The sequence below is a fragment of the Oncorhynchus mykiss genome, chromosome 17 (genome assembly GCF_057628025.1).
Source record: "Oncorhynchus mykiss isolate SJ-2025 chromosome 17, ASM5762802v1, whole genome shotgun sequence".
Classification (NCBI taxonomy): Eukaryota; Metazoa; Chordata; class Actinopteri; order Salmoniformes; family Salmonidae; genus Oncorhynchus; species Oncorhynchus mykiss.
Window position 1 is genome coordinate 54,475,660 of NC_143038.1, and position 24,350 is coordinate 54,500,009.

At 42.3% G+C, this 24,350-nt stretch overlaps 1 protein-coding gene across 1 annotated transcript in view; it reads right to left on the bottom strand.

The window, feature by feature from the left end:
• Window positions 1-618: 618 nt before the first annotated feature.
• The window catches only part of LOC110493245 (A disintegrin and metalloproteinase with thrombospondin motifs 9), a 46,022-nt gene continuing 22,290 nt past the window's right edge, over window positions 619-24,350 (bottom strand). Inside the window, exons 19-28 of the mRNA XM_036950563.2 lie at window positions 19,701-19,827; window positions 19,366-19,576; window positions 19,112-19,279; window positions 18,174-18,338; window positions 14,926-15,045; window positions 12,169-12,276; window positions 11,903-12,070; window positions 7,790-8,065; window positions 6,558-6,719; window positions 619-5,277 (exon numbers count right to left, since the gene is read on the bottom strand). Of these exons, the coding sequence (XP_036806458.1) occupies window positions 5,089-5,277; window positions 6,558-6,719; window positions 7,790-8,065; window positions 11,903-12,070; window positions 12,169-12,276; window positions 14,926-15,045; window positions 18,174-18,338; window positions 19,112-19,279; window positions 19,366-19,576; window positions 19,701-19,827 (1,694 nt within the window). The 3' untranslated portion in view covers window positions 619-5,088. The remainder of the gene's footprint in view (window positions 5,278-6,557; window positions 6,720-7,789; window positions 8,066-11,902; window positions 12,071-12,168; window positions 12,277-14,925; window positions 15,046-18,173; window positions 18,339-19,111; window positions 19,280-19,365; window positions 19,577-19,700; window positions 19,828-24,350) is intronic.

Sequence of the window (24,350 nt, forward strand, 5' to 3'; positions counted from 1 at the left end):
ATACCTGTCACTACCAAGTGTGTCTTGATCTTGTCCACTTTCTTATTGTGCCCACATCTTCAGAAATGCATGTATGCATGGTATTAAAATGTGTCTTATCTGTCCACCGTTTCTGCATTGTGACCAGAGTTTCTGGTCTCTCCCTATGCAACTTATTTGACAGATTAATTGACAGATATTTTTATTTTTTAAGACACATATTGAAGCCTTAAGTCAGTAGTGCCACATGTCAATGATTTTAGAGAACAGGATAATGATTTAAATGGTTTCACTGTCCAGATGCGTCTACACTTGTAAGATTTCCAGACACAATGTGTGCCTGACAACCTTTAGAGATGGTCAGGAAGAGCGGACCACAATCAGATCACAATGCATCTTTCAATCATCTACACCTGTTTAAAAATGTGGGCACAATCAGAATCTGGACAAGATCAGGACAAAGGGTGTATGATGGTTAACCAGATATAAATGGGCTTATATTTTAGCATGCTCTGAGTGAAATGTATATATTGATATCAATGAAAAGTGTAATCATCACAAAACTACCTTTAATCTGCAACACAATTTTCAACTATCACACTATTTTCAACTATCATGCAGTCAGACACAATTCGATTGTACCATTCAAATCAGATGCTTTTATTTACAGTGTCAAATATAACAATGCCCCGGACAGACAGCAAGTTGTGCCTAAAATAAACCACATTCCAAAGTCTGCATTCCGTCCCGGAATCAAAGGCGACTGGGCCTTCCGGGCCCCCACAGACAACAGGGCTTTCCCTGCTTTTTTTCCTTGGATCACAGCCCTTTCCCAGAAGTCCATCCATACTGATTAGCTGTACAGCGAAGGGGCTCATCCCAGATCAAATGTGACCCTTGTCTTTCTGACGGGCTTTCATTTGAGTCACTGTCACCAGCCCCCAACCATCAGAACAATGTCATCAACCCACATTGGGCGAGGGGGGACTGGCGAGGGGCGGATGAGGGAGCAACGTAGTTGTAGAGCACGTGTTGCCAGGCACACAAAAAAACATGTCAGGCATGAGGAGTGAATAAGCGCAGTAAGTGGGGGATCCATCTTGTCAGTGTCACAGAGAATAAAGATTTCCCTTGGTACAAAAGGCTTTGAACTTTGGCCGACAGAAAAATCATGATAGCTCAAATAGGTCACTGGGGCCCTGACCTCATAAGACAAGATATTGCTCAGTGATTTGTACATTTTCATTCACTGAAAACACCCCTTTCCAAACACCAGTTAGTGAGCTCGAGTAATGCTCTCTGTAGAGATAATTTCCTATTTTATCCATAGTAGGTAATTTGGTTAATTATAATGATCACTTCCACGTTCCTAGTATAATTAGTGTGAAGTCTGAAGGAAATCGTCTTAATTAAAGCACAGACTTGTAGATTAGATTTTTAACAGGACTACAAGCTTGCCTGTGGCAGTGTAAGTGAATGTGTTTGCTTCACTATTAGTGTTTCCTCATGGCAATTATCTCATTTAATGAAACTATTTTTAGAAACCAGTGTCCCGGAGTGTACGTTTATCAGTTTTTTCCCTAGACACTAGTCCTCCTGTAACTAAGATGATAATCTCAAGAGCGCAGATGTTTTGCCTCTCTTCTCCATACAGATGTATAGAGTTCGCAACATTTTATCTGTGCCATTATGGCATCTACATCTCCATTTAAAGTAGTCCATCTTCTTCTGCTTTTGATATTTGAAAAATGTGTTTAAGCTAATATTGGTAATTTACCACCACCTGCAGTGCTGGATTCTTGAACCAAAGCTTGTGTGTCGTGAATTTATTTTGGCTTCTAGATGGCAGTCATATAGCTTTACGCCATTTACAAACTAGGCTAACCAATTTGAAGAAGATAATGTTCTGATCATTGGCTGATTACTCCCAACCCATAGGAATCCCCACCCAGTTGGCTACGTTAAAATGGCGGAAGCCCGATGGCAATGAGTGCTTCCACCTATTATCTTCTCTCATATGAGCTTCATTTTTCACTTTAGACAGTCATGGAATAAAACTACCTAGCTGTATGCTACATAAACTATAGGATAGACTTGAAAGAAAATCCATATAAATTGATGTTTTGGAACTTCATTTGAGCATAAGCAATCGTTTGTGATAGTTCATGAACATGATATTTTACAGTAAATGAAATACACTTTTTAAGAGCACCTCTAGTTCATTTTAATCGTTGCCACTCTGTGAGCTAACATAAATTCAGCAAGTTCATATACAATTAAATATTGACATGACATTATAATGAAGTAGAAATAAATACAGATCATTATATAAATATACACAAATGTATTTGAAACCCGAACTGATACTGCCATATGGAATGAGAGGCATAGAGTGCTTTATTTCTAGAGTCTGTCGGTGTCAAACACATTGTAAATGCATCATCGTGCATATACTGTATAACTGTGTTTTGCAATTTATTCTACAAATCAAATGATCGACAATTTCACAGTGACATGAGACTTATGTGCATGTGGAGTTGTATCAAGTAGTGTAAAAAGTTACTCACACTCTTTTTGGATTCATCATAATCAACCCAAACCTTATGGTTCCTTTTCATTACTCATATTAGAGATAGTTAGAAATAATCGTTTTCTTTAGTGAACAAGGTGTAGTGAGAAATACACTCGCTGCCTGCTTGAGAGCTGTGTTAACAGACCCTTAAAATAAGGTGTGATGTCTGCAATGTATGCACAGACATTAATGACCAGGAGGTTACAATTAGCCTTAGAAATGACTGGGTGGGCTCCAGGCAGAGGTTGCACCTTTACCACAGATCCAAGATCAGCTTTCACTACCTCAATTTCACTCGTAGCCATTGAGGTAGAACAAAACACAGACCCTAGATCATGATGAATGTGAATGAGGATGCAGCCCTCCGGCAGAAGATAATAGGTGGGTGGGGAGTGATGTTAGAAGAGAATGAGGTAGAAACATACGACTGGCTCAGAAGATGAGCTCCAGGTATATAGAACACTATAAACTCTCCCTGTGGTCGCAGGCACTAACTGTGTGTTCACAAAGCTAGGACATGGGGCATTCTCGTTGAGCTCCAACAGACAGGTTTGTTGGTTGAGGTTTGGTGGTGAATAAATCGAACACACTTAAAAAATTATCTTTACCTTTTTAAAAACTACAACACATTTTCACCTAACATTACAATATTTTCGAGGGACATAATCAATAATCAACTCTTCGTAAAAAAAACATGACAAAAAAAAAAGAATATATACAACTTCTCAAAACACCAGTTTACATACATTTCTCTATGTCACAATAAACAGTTTATGACCTTAAGTTTGAAATAAAATACATAGTGATTATTTGATGTTTATATCTCATTTCTCCCTTGTTTTGCAAAAGCACCATTGTAAGTACAAGTTAATGGCTAGTTGAGTTGTGTTTGTTCCAAGTGAGGTATGGTTGAGCATAGCATATTTTCACATGTGTATTGAGCACTGGTGATCGCACCAAAATAAACTATTTACAAAAGCGAATATATAGACATATCTAACATGACATAAATACACTCATATCAAGCACCTTTTGAGCGGTGGGCCTTGGACCTACTGGTTGGGCCGGGTTCTTATGTCTGTGCCAGTAAAAAGGAAGGAATCTGGGTCAAGACTTCAAGCTGTGGTAAAATGACTATTATCCAGAAGAATCACATAATTGATCAAATAATACAGTTATCACTTTATTCTACAGTCCTATTTCAGCTGGTGTTGACTTAGTCTTAACTGAGAAACACTACTGTTTCTTTTTAAGAATTTAGCATAATTGGTAACTACCCGGCACATACATTACTAAACAGTAATCATTAGGTCCTTATCATGTAATTACCATTTACAATGACATTTCTGAATAAATAGCAGGTAAATAGTGGACTGTAAAATAAGGTGTAAACAGACGATGATTAGTAAATTCTCTATAAAAACTGCATGTGCCTTAAAGGGGCAATCTGCGATCCGTTTAAAAAAAAAAACTTTTGTCATTCTATATAGCAATTGATTCTTGAAGAACATAATTTATATTAACTAAGGAACTTAGTTTAACTGTCTAATCCCATCAGAACCCAAAATATAACCTTTATTTACTTCTTTGTTCGTAAACAATGTAATTGTAAACAAAACACTGTATAACCTCAAAACATGGTTAAAACTATAATTTTCATGTCATGGATGGTCAGTCCTTGCATCCATAGCTCTGTCTATGCAATTAAGAGTGGCTACATTTATCCAGCCCCACCTCTTAGATGTTTACCGAAACAGAGTTGGGGGGGGGGGGGGGCTTTGTTATTGTTTGAACTGCATATTACACACTTTGAGACAAATTACATTTTTACAGTTATGATGGTCAATAAAGCTTTAGCATCAGAATGATGTATCCATCTCTAGAGTACATAAAAACTCATTTTCTTTGCCACAAAAACAAGAGTATGAATAGCAACAACACTCGAGTATATGTCCATTCTTTGGGTGTTCACAAAAAACAAAAAACAAACAATGCATCTTAAACTCCTGATATACAGAAACATTGATCAATATTTGCATATGAACAACGAATGACTAAGTGTGCGAATACAAAGAGCAATAACAGAAACGTTGGATGTCAATTCTATATACATAGGAAACAAAGAAGAAAATCTCTTAAGTAATAAATTATCTTTTAAATCAATATTTTACAAACTAGCTTTGATTCTGATACAAACTGATCCTGAATTTTTAACACTAAGACTGATAACAGAGAAAGTGTTCTTATGGTCACAACTGTCAATTAAGCTTTTCATATGTTGTACTTTTTGGTGTGTTGTGTGTATTGTGTGTGTGTCCTGTCTCTTATGTGGAAAATAAATCAATTCCCAACTGTCTCTAGAAGGATGACAAGTCTCTGAGGCCAAGGGAAGGATAACAGTGAAATGGAAAGTGGAGTTTCCAGCATGTAAGCGCTACAGAAACAACCTGCTCTCTCAAGTTTGATTGTTTGTTTTCAAACTCTGTGTGTAGTGAAATGAGAGGACTTTTAAAAAAGATGGCGGAAAATGTGTATATTTACGAGCGTACCGAGCTCCATGGGTCTGTGCTCCAATGGGGGCTAGAAGGGCACGCATGAGTATTGCACTGCTCACGGTCGGGCGGTTTTTCTAGAATCTCACAGCTCAGATCGTTAAAGCGTTCTCCGTTGGGCCTCTGACACGCCACCAGCCGTGTCTTTATTCCTCCACCACACGGCTTGGTACACTGCAGGACAGAGCAGGTGAAAGAATAGTGTGTAAACAGAGTCAGGACAGTTGATTCACTCCATTGTCACAATACAGTTATCTATGACCTCTGATCTTTAACCTCTTTCAGCTAGGGGGCACTATTTTATGTTTGGAAAAATAACATTCCCAATGTAAATGGCCTATTTCTCAGGCCCATATGCTAGAATATGCATATAATTGACAGATTAGGATAGAAAACACACTAACGTTTCCAAAACTGTCAAAATATTGTCTGTGAGTATAAAATAACTGATATTGCAGGCGAAACCTGAGGAAAATCAAACCAGGAAGTGGCTTCTATTTTGAAAGCTCCATGTTCCATAGCCTGCCTTCGCTCCATTTAAAGGGATATCAACCAGATTCATTTTCCTATCGCTTCCTCAAGGTGTCAACAGTCTTTAGACATAGTTTCAGGCTTTTATTTTGAAAAATGAGCGAGAAAGATAAGGTGTTTGCATGAGTTTTGCTTGCGCAGCAGAGTGGGGCAGCCATTGACTCTCCCTCTCCTACTGAAAAAGAGACAGTGCCGGTTGATATATTAATATATTTTGAAAACAACCTGAGGATTGATTATAAAAAACATTTGACATGTTTCTGTGGACATTACGGATACTATTTGGAATTTTCGTCTGCGTTGTCATGACCGCTCGAGCCTGTGGATTTCTGAACATAACGCGCCAAACAAAAATAATCTTTATGGAACAAAAGGAACATTTATTGTGTAACTGGGAGTCTCGTGAGTGAAAACATCCGAAGATCATCAAAGGTAAGCAATTAATTTTATTGCTTTTCAGATTTTCGTGACCAAGCTACTGTGATGCTAGGTGTTCATAATGTTTTGTCTAGTGATCGATAAATTTACACAAACGCTTGGATTGCTTTCGCTGTAAAGCACATTTTCATAATCTGACACGACAGGTGGATTAACAAAGAGCTAAACTGTGTTTTGCTATATTACACTTGTGATTTCATGAATATAAATATTTTTAGTAATATCATTTGAATGTGGCGCTCTGCAATTCAGCGGTTGTTGATGACAATTATCCCGCTAAAGGGATGGGTAGCGTCAAGAAGTTAACCCCTCACCTCCAGGTACATGATGACATACAGCCTAGCAAAGCAATTTCAGAAGAATGGAATTGTAGAATAATAACCGCTATGATAACGCCAAGGTTCATAACAAAGAGATGATGCATTCAAAGTGTGACTAAACCCCCTCAGTGTATCAGTGCTGTAGGACGGCTTGGGTTCTCTCACCTCTCCCCAGTTCCCATAGACCCACTGTGGACAGGGTCCGGACTCACAGGAGCGCTGCTCGATGGGTTTGGAGCGATCTTCACAGTTGTTGGCAGCATAACCATTCTCATCTTGGCACACCACCACACGCCTCTGGAAGCCGCCCGCACACGTGCTCGAGCACTGATGTCACAGGGAGGAGAACACAGAGTGAGACAAATGGTTCACACACTCTCACACGTACAGGTATGTATGCACTAACTCAGAGACAGGCAAGTAGACATTCAAACACTAATACACATACATTCATGAGCATGTATGGACACAATAACAAAAACATGTTCAAACACATCCATGCAAATGTATGGTGCTCATCTATGCACTCATAACTCACTGAGACAAGGGGATCCTGCAATAATACATTTACCCAGAGTCACAGTGTCACATATTGTAGACCTTTGCACATACAGACATCAGCTACAATGAAACAAGCGCACATATAAACACTCACTCACCATTAATAAATACAAACACACCAACCTACAGTATGTGAAAAAAGGTCCCCACTGACAGACAGTATACAAAACCACACATACATCTTTCTGGCAAGGGTCCGATTGACGGCAGAGACTATGTGCTTTGGGAAACTGGATGGATAATGTACTGCTATATTAAGACACATATCCTCAAGAAGAAAATAACTCTTGCTATTTCCCATAATCCATTAAATAATACCAGCTATTTGGGGACACAGATTGTTGTGCAACTATAATAACCCAGTTTTTAATAACAGCTGTAGGCTGTACAATAGGCTATTAACCGCCAAAGCCATCAGCACAACTCATTGACCTTAGTCAGGGGTAGGCAACTAGATTCAGCCGCGGGACAATTTTTGTTGGAGCAGATGGTCAGGGGCCCGGAACATAATTATAATAATTTATACACTGCAAATTGACCACAACTCAGCCCAAAAAGGGATTATATTTGAAAATAACAATAATTTCATACCTTGATAACATTGAGACACGACCATGTCATTTTTAAAATTTCTTAGAATATTGGAATATTCCTGGTGATTTTAGTCTTTTTTGACCAAAAACTAAATTCTATCCACTCCCAAAAAATCAGTAAGAGACTTTTTAAAATCCATCGGGCCACCTGTTGCCGACCCCTGATATAGGTTGGATGCATTAATTCAATGTTAAGGACCCTAGGACTGCAAGATGATTGTAAATGGTTAATAAGAAATTCACCGCTCCCCAGGGTCCTGTCCTCCATTGGTGGGCCTGGGTTCGTCCTCCGCTGCGCCCATCGGCAGCTGTGGGCAGGTTGTTGCGGACGCCCCCGCTGGGCGAGGGGAAGGGTCGAGAGTCACTGGAGCGGAGAGCAGGGCACTGGGACATGGCACACTCCTGCTCTGTGGCTGGACGGTCGTCAGGGTCACACTCCACCACATCCACTATCTGGTCACTGAGATTCAAACACACCACCTGGCGAGTGGTCTTCCCCTGCCCGCAGGATACAGAGCACTGTGTACACACACACACAGACACACACAGACACACACAGACCCACACAGACACACACACACACACACACACACACACACACACACACACACACACACACACACACACACACACATACACACACACACACACACACACACACACACAGGCACACACAGTAAGACAAACAACATTCAAACACAAACAAACAATGCCGTGGCAGCTTAGGTCAGTGTCTTGTCGCTTTAAACATGGCTGACACAAACAGAAAGTGTAGCTACAGTACTTTAAGGGACCCAATTTGTCAAATCAGTGGAACTTTTAACAGGCACTGATCAGTGGAACTTTTAATATGCCTATGTACAAGCTAAAACTACAACACTGAGGCTGCTTTAAAAGTTGGGTCTCATAACGGTAGAACACAGTCATTAAACTTCATGAACTAACTGGCCCATCCATCCGCCATGCCATTCTGTAGTTATCACCCCCTCCATCAGGTATAATTTCCGGTTCATTCCATATCAGGAGTGTGTAAAGGGAACTTTCAGAGTCAGATCCGTCTCTTTCTCTGCGCTTCTGTTTGCTGTGGCCTTGGGCTGAGCTGCTTCCTGTCTGCCTGGAGGTCACTGAGTCGCTCTGGCATAAATAAGCAGTCAGGAAGACTCTCCCAGTCACATGCTGTATATACAGTGGGGAGAACAAGTATTTGATACACTGCCGATTTTGCAGGTTTTCCTACTTACAGTACAAAGCATGTAGAGGTCTGTAATTTTTATCATAGGTACATCCAGAAAACTAGTAATTAATTTGCATTTTATTGCATGACAAGTATTTGATACATCAGAAAAGCAGAACTTAATATTTGGTACAGAAACCTTTGTTTGCAATTACAGAGATCATACATTTCCTGTAGTTCTTGACCAGGTTTGCACACACTGCAGCAGGGATTTTGGCCCACTCCTCCATACAGACCTTCTCCAGATCCTTCTGGTTTCGTGGCTGTTGCTGGGCAATACGGACTTTCAGCTCCCTCCAAAGATTTTATATTGGGTTCAGGTCTGGAGACTGGCTAGGCCACTCCAGGACCTTGAGATGCTTCTTACGGAGCCACTCCTTAGTTGCCCTGGCTGTGTGTTTCGCGTCGTTGTCATGCTGGAAGACCCAGCCATGACCCATATTCAATGCTCTTACTGAGGGAAGGAGGTTGTTGGCCAAGATCTCGCGATACAAGGCCCCATCCATCCTCCCCTCAATATGATGCAGTCGTCCTGTCCCCTTTGCAGAAAAGCATCCCCAAAGAATGATGTTTCCACCTCCATGCTTCACGGTTGGGATGGTGTTCTTGGGGTTGTACTCATCCTTCTTCTTCCTCCAAACACGGCGAGTGGAGTTTAGACCAAAAAGCTATATTTTTGTCTCATCAGACCACATGACCTTCTCCCATTCCTCCTCTGGATCATCCAGATGGTCATTGGCAAACTTTAGACGGGCCTGGACATGCGCTGGCTTGAGCAGGGGGACCTTGCATGCGCTGCAGAATTTTAATCCATGACGGCGTAGTGTGTTACTAAGGGTTTTCTTTGAGACTGTGGTCCCAGCTCTCTTCAGAGCTCTCTTCAGGTCATTGACCAGGTCCTGCCGTGTAGTTCTGGGCTGATCCCTCACCTTCCTCATGATCATTGATGCCCCACGAGGTGAGATCTTGCATGGAGCCCCAGGCCGAGGGTGATTGACCGTCATCTTGAACTCCTTCCATTTTCTAATAATTGGGCCAACAGTTGCTGCCTTCTCACCAAGCTGCTTGCCTATTGTCCTGTAGCCCATCCCAGCCTTATGCAGGTCTACAATTTTATCCCTGATGTCCTTACACCCTCTCTGGTCTTGGCCATTGTGGAGAGGTTGGAGTCTGTTTGATTGAGTGTGTGGACAGGTGTCTTTTATACAGGTAACAAGTTCAAACAGGTGCAGTTAATACAGGTAATTAGTGGAGAACAGGGGGGCTTCTTAAAGAAAAACTAACAGGTCTGAGCCAGAATTCTTACTGGTTGGTAGGAGATCAAATACTTATGTCATGCAAAGAAATGCAAATTAATTACTTAAAAATCATAAAATGTGATTTTCAGGATTTTTGTTTGAATTTCCATCTCTCACAGTTGAAGTATACCTATGATAAAAATTACAGACCTCTATATGCTTTGTATGTAGGAAAACCTGCAAAATCGGTGTATCAAATACTTGTTCTCCCCACTGTATCTATCTATCTATCTATCTATCTATCTATCTATCTATCTATCTATCTATCTATCTATCTATCTATCTATCTATCTATCTATCTATCTATCTATCTATCTATCTATCTATCTATCTATCTATCTATCTATCTATCTATCTATCTATCTATCTATCTATCTCTCTATCTATCTATCTATCTGTGTGTGTGTGTGTGTGTGTGTGTGTGTGTGTGTGTGTGTGTGTGCATGGTGGCCATAGCTGCAGCATGGTGGGAGTATGACTAGTGATCTCTGTCTGATGAGAAAAATCTGTAAACCACAAGGATCCTAGCCCCTCTCCACAGCCCGTCACTCAACCCTCCCTCTATCCCTCACACTTCCCTCCATCCCTCACGCCTACCTCCAGCCCCATGCTTACCTCTATCCCTCACACCTCATTCCATCCTTCATGCATTCCTCACGCCTCCCTCACGCCTCATTCCATCCCTAACACCTCCCTTCATCCCTCACACCTCCACCCCTCACACCTCCATCCCTTACGCCTCCCTCTATCCCTAACACCTCCTTCCATCCCTCACGCCTCCTTCCATCCCTCACGCCTCCTTCCATCCCTCACGCCTACCTCCAGCCCCATGCCTACCTACCTCCATCCCTCACACCTAATTCCATCTTTCATGCCTCCCTCACGCCTCATTCCATCCTTCATGCCTCCTTCACGGCTCCCTCTCGCCTCAGTCCATCCTTCATGCCTCCCTCCATCCCTAACGCCTCCCTCCACCCCTCAAGTCTCCACCCCTCACACCTCCCTCCACCCCTCTCTCCATCCCTCACGTCTCCCTCCACCCCTCACGCCTCCCATCCACCCCTTACGCCTCCCATCCACCCCTTACGCCTCCCTCCACCCCTCACGCCTCCCTCCATCCCTCACGCCTCCCATCCACCCCTCACACCTCCCTCCACCCCTCACACCTCCCGCCACCCCTCACGCCTCCCTCCATCCCTCACGCCTCCCTCCACCCCTCACGCCTCCCTCCATCTCTCACGCCTCCCATCCACCCCTCCCTCCACCCCTCACACCTTCCTCCATCCCTCACGCCTCCCATTCACCCCTCACGCCTCCTTCCACCCCTCACGCCTCCCTCCACCCCTCACGCCTCCCTCCACCCCTCACGCCTCCCTTCATCCCTCACGCCTCCCATCCACCCCTCACGCCTCCCTCCACCCCTCACGCCTTCTTCCATCTCCCTGCCAACCTTCCAAACACCCCTGAGCCTATTTTATCACCTCCTCCCCTTGGACCAGAGAAACACCCAATCACACAAAGTCATTATGAATTGTGGTCTGAAAAGCACAAAACACAGCTAAATAAACTTCAGATATTATAGGCCACTGAGCTGGCTAGAAATACAAGTTAATGAACAGTGCAGAGAGAGCGTATAATGGTAGACAGATTTCCCAGATCTCCCTCTAGAAGAACTGTTCACAAAGGTTAAAGACTTTAGCAATGGAGGAAAACACCGTAGCCACAAGACCCTCTAGTAATGTCAAATATTAATTTAATTAATTTTACGTGTACACAGTATATGCATTTAACATGGTGGTTGATTGAAAGACAGTAGTTACTTACTGATGTCCATTCTAGGACCTTCCACTGTCCGCAGTGCACTACAATGCACCCGTCGCTGGCCGGGGGCTTGACCAGTTGGGAGCAGGCTGAATCCTCTGCAACCCCACCCTGGATGTCACGGCAACTAACGTAGCGCATCCGGGTCCCTTTGCCGCAGGTGGCGCTACACTGTGGTGAAGAAGGAAGAAATCAGTACAGTACAGTGCAACACACACACACAGTATTTAATTGCTACAGTGAGTGGTAGTGCAACCAATAAAACCAACCTGTGTCCAAGAACCGAACCTCCACTGGGTTTTGTGTGAAAGGTGTGAGGGGACTTTGGTCCCAGGGGGAACTGGGTGGCTGACAGGACACTGGGCCAGTTCACAATCCTACAGGGACAAACAGACACATCCATCAAACCAATTACACTGACAGAAACACACCACACAGTACTACACTTTCATGTACTTACTGGACACAACCTAGACAGCTCTGACAGAAGGGTACTCACCAGACTAAAAGTAACAGTGTTACTCTGACAGAAGGGCACTCACCAGACTAAAAGTAATAGTGTTACTCTGACAGAAGGGTACTCACCAGACTAAAAGTAACAGTGTTACTCTGACAGAAGGGTACTCACCAGACTAAAAGTAACAGTGTTACTCTGACAGATCCCAGAAACACACAACGTTGAGCCCCTCCACATGAGGCCAACCTTCTGAATAACCTGACGCCTGTCATAACGTGTCACAGTGGAGTGGTATCCCAGTCTCCAATGCCAACACTGGGCTCCTTTCTCACCTTCCGCCCTGCTCTATTTCCCAGTGCCCTCTCATGACCTTTGAACCCAGAATTCTGAGGTGAGCAGAGAGGGGCCTAACTCAGGTTTAGCAGGGCCATAGAGGGCTCCACATTCCACACTCTGAGTCCTCTGGGTGGAAACAAACAGGACCCTGGCAGCCAGCCAGTCAGGCAGGCAGGCAGAAAGTGAGGGGGAACACAACCTCCACAGCCTCACACTGTAAAATACACCGTAAAACATGCAGTGAATGGTTGTGAAGGTGGTGGGAGAAGAAGAAGAGAAAGAACAAAGGAGATGAATTATGAGAAGGTACTCTGGTTCTAAAGGCAGCCAAGACCTGTCTATGACACTGTGGGTGTGTGTTGATGTACGTTGTGTACACGTCTGTGGGTAGGTGTGTAGGAAGCAAGTGTTAAGTCGTTGTTGTGTATTTTTTGGTTTTCTCCATCTCGTTGGTCAACTCAGGTAAAGATAAGCTCCATTCTTTTCTCTGTCCCCCTTTTCCAGCCATGCAGTAGTTTCGGGTGGGCGGTCTCGGAGCCGACTTCACGGATGACTGACTGGAATCACAGGGAGGTGAAGTGACTGATTCAGGGTCACTGGGCCTGACGGCTGAGTCGGGAATTAAGGCCGGGGCCTCCCTGGGACCGGAGTCTCAGTCTGCGTTTATGGCCCAGCCCAGCCCACCACTCCACACCCCACCCTGACCTGCCCACCCCATGCCCCAGGAAAACAGACCATTCTGCCTTCCAACTATTAGCGTGGAGAGAGAAAGAAACAAGCCCTAATAAACTAAACTGATGCATGGGGAGAGGTCCATAAAAGTAGAGGTTCATGAAATGTGTGACGATTAGTCAGCAATTGTATGAATGTGAGTTTATGTTCACTGTTTGTGTTGGTTATTTTCGACACAGCAGGAATTGTTTTACTGAAGAGGTTTTTCAGATAGGTTCACATAAGGAGGAGAGAACCAGCCTACACACATTCCATGTTGTTCATTATTTTCCATAGAACGCATAGAGCCACAAGTTGAGTATCACTTTTATGAGTTCAACATCCACTGAAGTAGCTAGCAAGTTTACTAGATAGAGACAGTAGTTGCCTTGGTAACCAAACAAACAGACTTGCTACTTCAGCTAACCAAACTATTCACCCTAGCTTGTTATTATGAACATCGAATTCAACAATGCTAAAAAAAATACTATTTGACTTTTACTTTTAAAAGCAGCTCAAACACAGTGTGAATTAACTATAGTCATTGAATTCTACCGTGCAAATATACCGTGTGTTATATGGAAATAATGCACGCTCTAGAATGCCCTTCAAGTCAATCGGAAACGAGTATTCAACAATGCCATGGTATAAACTACAGTACAAGACCGTTAACATATGGACATTAAGGTGGGAAACTACACTATTACACTACAGTACAAGACTCTTGACAGACAAACGATACCCCTGGCAGACTGTAGGTGTGACTTACATAATAACCAAGGTGAGGACAGTTTCTAAGAATAATCCAGGAATGTTTTGCACCATCACCAGCCCTGCCCCATGGCTGTGTTTCTGGGGTTAGAGCCAGTTCCCCCTCCCCCTCCATCACCCACCCCCAGAACCCCCCTGCTCCCTGACAGGAGCTTTTGTGCGCCCCCTGCCGTGGAAAGGCCCTTTTCTCCTGGTCCTTCATGCTTGGTAAGGAGGCGGACGGCTGGGGGGAGACAATCCCAGCTCTGTGTCTCCGTCTGGGGGTAAAAGCGGCCTGGCACAGCCCCCAACTTACCCCCCTTTAGACAACAAGGCTTCATTGAGTCCAGGTGATAATGGACTGGGTCACAGTGTGTCATTGACTGTACCTGTGTCGCAGCCTGCACAGGAAAACCCCTTTTCCTCACTATAAAATGTAACACCATTCTACAAATGCAGGGGAAGGGGAAAGTCACATGGTCAGCTCACAACTAAGCATTTAAGTACTGTGTCAGGAATGGATAAGGGTGTTTGTGTGTTCTACTGAGTCTGACAAATCAAGCCCTGGGTGGTCTAATACTGAGAAAATTGCATGTAGAACGCACTACATTCTCACAAATGTCACTTGAAAACTGAGTAGTATACAAGGGCTGTAGCCAAAGCATCCACAAAACTGCTTTCACTCATCCCATGTTAATTCTCCAGATCTGTGCAGAGGAGATTGGGAACGTATAGAGATGTTGAGATGGATCTTAGTGGACTGTGTCCTTACCTGAGTGTCAGTGGGCCGTGTGGCCGCGTTACATTCAGTGTCGTCCATGACAGACCCATATGACCCCACAACGCACTTCACTGCTCGCATCTGGTAGCCTGGTCCACACGAGGTAGTGCACTGTGTTCACCAAAGAGAGAACAAGAGAAAAGAGCGATATAAAGGAAGAGAGAGAAACATTTTTTTTAAAGGGACAGAGAAAAAGTCAGAGGGACAACAAAAAGCCAACATAGCAAATCTTCCAAAAATGACTAACTGGAGGGGAAAAAGTGCACTCCCTTTGAGCCTGGTCAGACTAGTCCCAGCAGATGACAGCCTTCATGACCACAATGCATGAGTAATTCATCTACTTTCCATTGCTTTTTCCCACTGTATCCAAATCAGTGGGTAGACACACCACACTCTTTTCTACCTCACTGACTCCAATGAAACGAGGTCAAACTTGTGTGGCAGCAACTTTAAACAATCTTTATTAAGTGCTGTAATTTTATTGTGAGGAACTGAAGTTTTATATATATATATATATAGTTTTATATTTTCTGTTTTGGCCAATTCCATGGTATAGGAACACCTAATCTCCATCACACATTCAGGTTTACAGGCAGTTTGCACCCACAAGCTGATTTATAAGTGCATATTTTAGATTTGCAAAATGTTGCAATACCTTCCTAGACTAGAGCTTGCTACAAAGCAGCTGTTTTCCATCCTCTGAGATCTACACTGATTATGCTTTAGCAAGCATAACAATTGTGTGCAGATTTTGTGTGCTTATTTTGGTATGTGAATGGGGGATAGACTAAATGAGTGGATTAGATTATTTTTCTTCTGTCAATGCTCTACATCTGGAGAAAGCATAGTATAGCATTCCACATAACTAAAACTCTGAAGCAAAATGGGCTTATTATGATAGATACAGTAGTATAAATAGCTGTTCCATTTGGTCATATTCTATGACAGTTGGATTTTAAACAGGTGGACACATTTGGAATAACACAATAAGTTCACAAGACATGCCACCAGAGATCTCTTCACAATCCCCAAGTCCAGAACAGACTATGGGAGGTGCACAGTACTACAGTGCCTTGCGAAAGCATTCGGCCCCCTTGAACTTTGCGACCTTTTGCCACATTTCAGGCTTCAAACATAAAGATATAAAACTGTATTTTTTTGTGAATAATCAACAACAAGTGGAACACAATCATGAAGTGGAACGACATTTATTGGATATTTCAAACTTTTTTAACAAATCAAAAACTGAAAAATTGGGTGTGCAAAATTATTCAGCCCCTTTACTTTCAGTGCAGCAAACTCTCTCCAGAAGTTTAGTGAGGATCTCTGAATGATCCAATGTTGACCTAAATGACTAATGATGATAAATACAATCCACCTGTGTGTAATCAAGTCTCCCTATAAATGCACCTGCACTGTGATAGCCTCAGAGGTCCTTTAAAAGCGCAAAGAGCATCATGAAGAACAAGGAACACACCAGGCAGGTCCGAGATACTGTTGTGAAGAAGTTTAAAGCCGGATTTGGATACAAAAAGATTTCCCAAGCTTTAAACATCCCAAGGAGCACTGTGCAAGCGATAATATTGAAATGGAAGGAGTATCAGACCACTGCAAATCTACCAAGACCTGGCCGTCCCTCTAAACTTTCAGCTCATACAAGGAGAAGACTGATCAGAGATGCAGCCAAGAGGCCCATGATCACTCTGGATGAACTGCAGAGATCTACAGCTGAGGTGGGAGACTCTGTCCATAGGACAACAATCAGTTGTATATTGCACAAATCTGGCCTTTATGGAAGAGTGGCAAGAAGAAAGCCATTTCTTAAAGATATCCATAAAAAGTGTTGTTTAAAGTTTGCCACAAGCCACCTGGGAGACACACCAAACATGTGGAAGAAGGTGCTCTGGTCAGATGAAACCAAAATTGAACTTTTTGGCAACAATGCAAAACGTTATGTTTGGCGTAAAAGCAACACAGCTCATCACCCTGAACACACCATCCCCACTGTCAAACATGGTGGTGGCAGCATCATGGTTTGGGCCTGCTTTTCTTCAGCAGGGACAGGGAAGATGGTTAAAATTGATGGGAAGATGGATGGAGCCAAATACAGGACCATTCTGGAAGAAAACCTGATGGAGTCTGCAAAAGAACTAAGACTGGGATGGAGATTTGTCTTCCAACAAGACAATGATCCAAAACATAAAGCAAAATCTACAATGGAATGGTTCAAAAATAAACATATCCAGGTGTTAGAATGGCCAAGTCAAAGTCCAGACCTGAATCCAATCGAGAATCTGAAAACTGCTGTTCACAAATGCTCTCCATCCAACCTCACTGAGCTCGAGCTGTTTTGCAAGGAGGAATGGGAAAAAATGTCAGTCTCTCGATGTGCAAAACTGATAGAGACATACCCCAAGCGACTTACAGCTGTAATCGCAGCAAAAGGTGGCGCTACAAAGTATTAACTTAAGGGGGCTGAATAATTCTGCACGCCCAATTTTTCAGTTTTTGATATGTTAAAAAAGTTTGAAATATCCAATAAATGTCGTTCCACTTCATGATTGTGTCCCACTTGTTGTTGATTCTTCACAAAAAAATACAGTTTTATATCTTTATGTTTGAAGCCTGAAATGTGGCAAAAGGTCGCAAAGTTCAAGGGGGCCGAATGCTTCCGCAAGGAACTGTACATAGAGCCATGACTATATGGAACTCTATTCCACATCAAGTAACTGATGCAAGCAGTAGAATCTGATTTCAAAACAGATAAAAATACACCTTATGGAACAGCGGGGACTGCGAAGAGACACACACACACACACAGGTACAGACACACTCATACGCACACACACACAGGCACACGCACTCTACACACACGTACATTATAATATTGTTGTATGGTGGTATTATACCATTTGTATTGTAGATATGTAATGGTGCAATAATGTTAAATGATGTACTGTTTTATATTTTGTTGTATGTGTGATGTAAGTGCCTTAATGTTTTGGACCCCAGGAAGAGTAGCTGCTGCCAAGGGGGATCCATAATAAACACAAATACATAATCATTAGCTGTTGCAAGACACAACACTACAGTGTTTGAGGAACAGAGGGTAAGCCACAGATGTTGCCTGGAACACAGTGTGTCCCACCTGTCAAACATCATAATATTACCTGGCACAAAGCTATGTCACCACTCTCATACACATGTCACTGTACGGTTTGTCAACAGGTGTGCCTCACCTGGCCCCAAGGTCCGACCTGCCACGAGGCACAGTCCTGCTGCTGACACGTCTGGACCGACTCAGGCTTGGACGCAGAGTCACAGAAGCGGTCGTCCCGTCGGTCCTCCGCAAACTGGCACCATGTCTGCCGGTGCTTGTACCCTTTCCCACACGTCACCGGGCACTGCAACAACAGTCAACAGGCACAATGAGAAACATGGGCACACATAGCATAAAGCCTCTGGAGGGTACGCTCAGAAAATGAGGACAACAGTGTGTGTGCAGTTAACAGTAGCTTTGACATGTACAGTAGGTTAGCTATGTGTGTACAGTATGTGTTTGTTTGGGATATTTAAGCAATAAGGCCCAAGGTGTGTAGTATATGGCCAATATACCACGGCTAAAGGCTGTTATTAAGCACGACGCAATGCTGAGTGCCTGGGTACAGCCTTTAGCTGTGGTATATTGGCCTTATACTGCAAGAGGTACCTTACTGCTATTATAAACTGGTTACCAATGTAATTAGAACAGTAAACAAGTCACTTTATGTCATACCCATGGTATATTGTCTGATATACTGTACCATAGCCTTCAGCCAATCAGCATCCAGGACTCAAACTACCCAGTTTATAATATAAAACATTTGCGGAATGTGACACATAGCCTTTTGAGCTGCTTGGACAGAATGTGAAAACTAGGCTTTATTGCAATAAAACTAGTTATTGCACCACATACTGCACTGTACATGACAAGATATAACAAGGACACTAACTATCAACATTTGGATTTGATATTTGACCCACTTCACAGGCTCTCTGTAATTTTTACATCTTTAACAACAAACTAGATGTAGCATAAAAAGGCCATCTGGGTTCTAAATTTCTAAATTCCTCAATTAATTTCAAATGATAATGAACATTTGCAAAGCGTAGTCCAAACATTCTCCATGGAACTGACCTCAGACCAGTCTCCGGTCTTCCACGAGGGACATAGGAACTCATTGCAGTTCTGGGCGGTGGTCAGCTTGTCTCTCTGGCTGCACTTACTCTCATCACTTTCTGCCTCAGAGGACTTCCCACACACGGCTGCACGACGCCGGGACCCTCCGCCACAGCTTTTGGAGCACTGAAACACACGCACACGTATTAAACCTTTGTCCTTCTGTTTTGCCTTCTCTTTTTCTTAGCCCACCCAAAAACAGGTGGTCTCACCTCTGACCAAGAGGAGTACTCCCAACCGGCCGGGTTACAGTCTCCATGGCAACTCTCCTTGTCCTCAGGTTTACGTTGACTGCTGCAGTAACGCTCGTCCACCTTCTGGGTCTTTCCATCGGTACGGCTGAGTTTGGCGCAGTAGATCTCCAGTGTACGATATCCCACTCCACATGGGACTGTACACTCACTCTTCCGCGCTACATGCCACCTGCACAGACAGGAAAGGTCAGAGGTGAGAGACGCTGACAGGAAACATACAGATCGCATATATAAAGACTGATAGTGATGAAGAATATGTGATATGGACAGAAGGAGAGTGGTTTAGGCAGTACCTGATTTCACAGTCTGCGTTGCAGGGTTCTGTTACCATGGCTGGTCTGGCAGCCCCATGGCACCTCTGGTCTGAGACCACCACACGGTCCGACTCTCTACTACACAGGATCTTCCTCTTACGCTCTCCTGATGGGGTGTGAGAGAAGGTTTAGTTCCTTGGTCATGGTCCTGTTGCTTTTGGTTTCTCCCTGGGATTGAATCGATTGGCTAGAAAGTCCATGCACGCTTGGATTCTTTGGAGTCTAAATCAGACACGTCAAAAGGCAAGAATGAAAACCAGCAGGAGTGTGTTCCTCGAAGAGACAGGTGTGACGTCCATGGTTTAAATCATTGTAAAATCGTTCTTATTTCAAAAAGCGTTCCAAGAAACCTTGCTCTTAAAGCTGGATCCTCCACCTATACCTTCTGTTCTCAATTTTTATAACCAAACATTAAGAGCAGTAAATCAGTAAAACTGCCAGTAAATCTACATGGATAAATAGAAATGTGTTAGTGAAGAAAGACACTACATCTTCAGCCCTTATTCTCTTTAGCAATTTGTGACTTTGCCACTGAAGAGCGCCTGTGACGTCGACCTTTCACTCCATTGCATATTTACATGTAAAATTATTGTCATTTTTAGCACTGGCAACTACTAGCCAATTCATAGACGCTAACTACATTTAGCGCCTATTGACGATTGTATCGTCTTGCTGGGGGGGCTTGTTAAGAGCCCCGACGCTTGCTCTTAACCCTTACAAAAAAAGTTATACAGGACTCCTGCCGGAATTTGACCCTTTGTGAAGTAATTGTGCAGGTGTCCTACAGGAATCATGTAGTACATTCCTGCAGGTATCCTGCAGGATCAAAACCTGCCAGATTTTGAAATTCCTGCAGGATAAGGCAAACTGCTGAAGGAGGAGATAAAATGTATGTGGACGTGGTGCAGATGTATATAGCCAGCTAGTTTTCTATTCCAAAAATATGTTTTTAACTCTCCTTTACAATTTACAACAAGAAGATGAACAGTTATGTGACATATTGGTCACCATAGCAACAGTTGACAGTTGGAAGTTGAGGAAATGGCTGCCAGGCAGTTTAGCTGCTAATATTAAAACAAATGTTGACAGGTAAGGGGTCAGAGAAACATACTAAAACTACAACAAATGTCTATATGAACATGTTAGGGGGTGGCGTAGTTCGTTTTTAATGTGTTGTGTTTGTATAACATTTTGTATAAATAAGTTAGCTAGCTTAGCTAACATGTTCTCTACCACTGGCTGCTAGCTAGCTAGCTTTGACAAAAAAACATTTGAAACTTTTGTTTCCATGGAAAGTGACAAATGAGGTTTGATATCCCTCTTGCTATGTCTCTTTAGTACTGTTGTCACAAGATAGGCTATAACTTTTAAGTGTTTTGAAAAGGATGGTGCTAGATAAAATTTTTGAATGACTAGGCTACTGGCTCCTTGGCAAGCATTTGAAGACGGTAACCAAGTCACATGACCTGTCATAAATAAGGACGTGATTGCATTTAAATAGTAAAGAGGGGTTTAAAACATTGTTTATCTATGAAATATCACATTATTTTCACTGAAATAATAAGGTCACAATTGAATAAACAAACAGTTTGATTTAAATAGAAATGAATACTTTTAACATCACTTTCTCTCTGTTTTACTTGTAGCTTGCTTGGATAGTTTCCCCACTTCCACCATGTGGGTTCTCTTCTTTTCCCTTACAGCTTAGACTACAGGGAGCACAGAAAACACACACACTATAATTATTTGCCCTGTAAATCTAACAGTTTAGCAGAAGGCCACCACACCACAGAGTTGGTCAGTGCATGAGAAAACAATATATTTACTAATTAATCTGTTTCTGATTCTTTGTCTCATTTGCAACTCCATTAGTTCCAGTTGTCTACTAGTTAAATTCTCTGAAGGATGAGGAAGGGATCCAGCAGGTTGTCCTACAGGAAAATGGATATATATCCTGCAGGATTCCTGCATAATTTTTTGTACAGGATTCCTGTAGGACTTTTTTGGAAGGGAGAGTTAAAACGCATTGCTTGTGGTACGGTTTTGAAAACATAAGGAACGTATAATTCATATCAGCAAGAAATAATAATACAAAAAAAGGTTAAACTACCACACACGTTTATCAAATCAAATCAAAATCAAATCCGTTTATAAGCTTAGTGTTCCTACAAGGCCATATTTCCATGTTACAGCGCTTGTTTACAGAAAACAGACGGAAGACAGAGGCGACTGACTACCTGTGATAATTAGAGTAGTTAGCGTCTATGACTGGGCAAGTCTGCACTCAACTCTGTGGAGGAGTTAAGGTACTTGGCTATTTTAGCGCCAAACTTTTAGCGCCAAACTGTAAATGTTTGCTAATGGTTGTTAGTGTTGCTAACATTTAACAAGCAAATTTCTATCGCTAAAGATGTCACACCATTGTTATAGAAAAGCTAATAGGGTTGCAAAGGGAGGGTATATTACTGAAACTTTATAAGTTTACCAGTAAACTACTAGAATTTTGGTATCTTTGAAGGATTTTATGTAATCGATCACAATACATCTAGTGGCCCTTTTGGGTACTTCATATTATCAGAAGTGTCTGTAAAAATCTCTGGCCCTCTGTGTGGCCTTATCACATTTAAAAAAAACTATATATATATTTCACAATTATTTAACCAGGTAGGCCAGTTGAGAACAAGTTCTCATTTACAACTGCGACCTGGACAAGATAAAGCAAAGCAGTGCGACTAAAACAACAACACAGAGTTACACATTGGATTAACAAACGTGCAGTCAATAACACAATAGAAAAATCTGTAAACAGTGTGTGCAAATGAAGTAAGGAGGTAAGGCAATAAATAGGCCAATAGTGGCGAAGTAATTACAATTTAGCAATTTACACTGGAGTGATATATGTGTAGATGAGGATGTGCAAGTAGAAATACTGGTGTGCAAAAGAGAAGAAAAGCAAAAACAAATATGGGGATGAGGTAGGTAGTTGGTTGGATGGGCTATTTAAAGATGGGCTGTGTACAGCTGCAGTGATCGGTAAGCTGCTCTGACAGCTGATATAAGTCTCCAACTTCAGTGATTTTTGCAATTCATTCCAGTCATTGGCAGCAGAGAACTGGAAGGAAAGGCGGCCAAAGAGTAATTGGCTTTGGGGATGCGTGCTACAGGTGGGTGTTGCTATGGTGACCAGCGATCTGAGATAAGGCAGAGCTATACCTAGCAAAGACTTATAGATGACCTGGAGCCAGTGGGTTTGGCAACGAATATGTAGCAAGGACCAGCCAACAAAAGCATACAGGTTGCAGTGGTGGGTAGTATATGGCACTGTGATAGACTGCATCCAATTTTCTGAGTAGAGTGTTGGAGGCTATTTTGTAAATGACATCGCCGAAGTCAAAGTTCGGTAGGATAGTCCGTTTTACGAGGGTATGTTTGGCAGCTTGAGTGAAGGAGGCTTTGTTGCGAAATAGCCGGTTCTAGATTTAACTTTGAATTGGAGATGCTTAATGTAAAATATATGACCTCATTTAATAGGATGATTTAATAGGACAAAGCTGTAATCATTATCCTAAATATAAACCATCAACTTAGTTCAGCATGAAACGTTCTTTATATTTAAAAATAAAAACTGTTGGTAGTTCAATAGTTGAAGATTTGCTGTTAATTGAAAATAATCACATTATTGATCAGATGCTATTTTCATTAAGTACGCTATTTTCTCTTAAACCATATGTTCTATCTACTAGAAACTCATGGACAATATGGAAACAGATATATTTAAATAAAATATATATATATATAAATATATATATATATATTTAAAAAAGTTATTCAAGCATAAATTACCAAAGAATCTTACTGAAGATTCCAGTAACCTTGGTAAATTACCGCTAGCTTTGCAACCGCACATACGAGTAGAAATGTTTAACATTGTTTATTAATTAAGACGTTAAGTTCCATTTGTATCCCTGAGCTGTACTGAGCTTACTGATTTGGAGAGAGTGCGTCGGCCGCTCACATGCGCCAAGTAATTACAATGGGAGACTCTCAATAGCATTTCCTTGATTCCCCTGGGACCTCTGAACACCTCATCCAATGTGTTTTGAGGAGGCAGCGGGGAGAGAGCACCCGAGGAATCAAGGAAACACAATTATGATTTTCCAAATCTTTTATGTCGAGGGGTATTTTCCTAATAATAGCCTATCTACAGTATATTAGTTTAATGTTAATATAATTGTTACGACTTCTGCCGAAGTCGATGCCTCTCCTTGTTCGGGCGGTGCTCGGTGGTCGCCGTCACCAGTCTTCTAGCCATCATTGATCCATTTTTCATTTTCCATTGGTTTTGTCTCGTCTTCCTACACACCTGGTTCCAATCCCATTCATTACCTGTTATGTATTTAACCCTCTGTTTCCCCTCATGTCTTTGTCAGAGATGGTTTGTTATTATTTTCGTGTTGTTTGTATTGGTGCGCGTCGGGTCCTCGTACCCACTTTGTTTTGTGTATTTTTTCATGGTTTTGGAGTTATGTTTTTTACGTCATTAAACTACTCCATTTTACCAAGATAAATACTCTTGCGCCTGACTTCCTTGCCACCTATACACACGCCTATGACAGTAATTAAGTATTT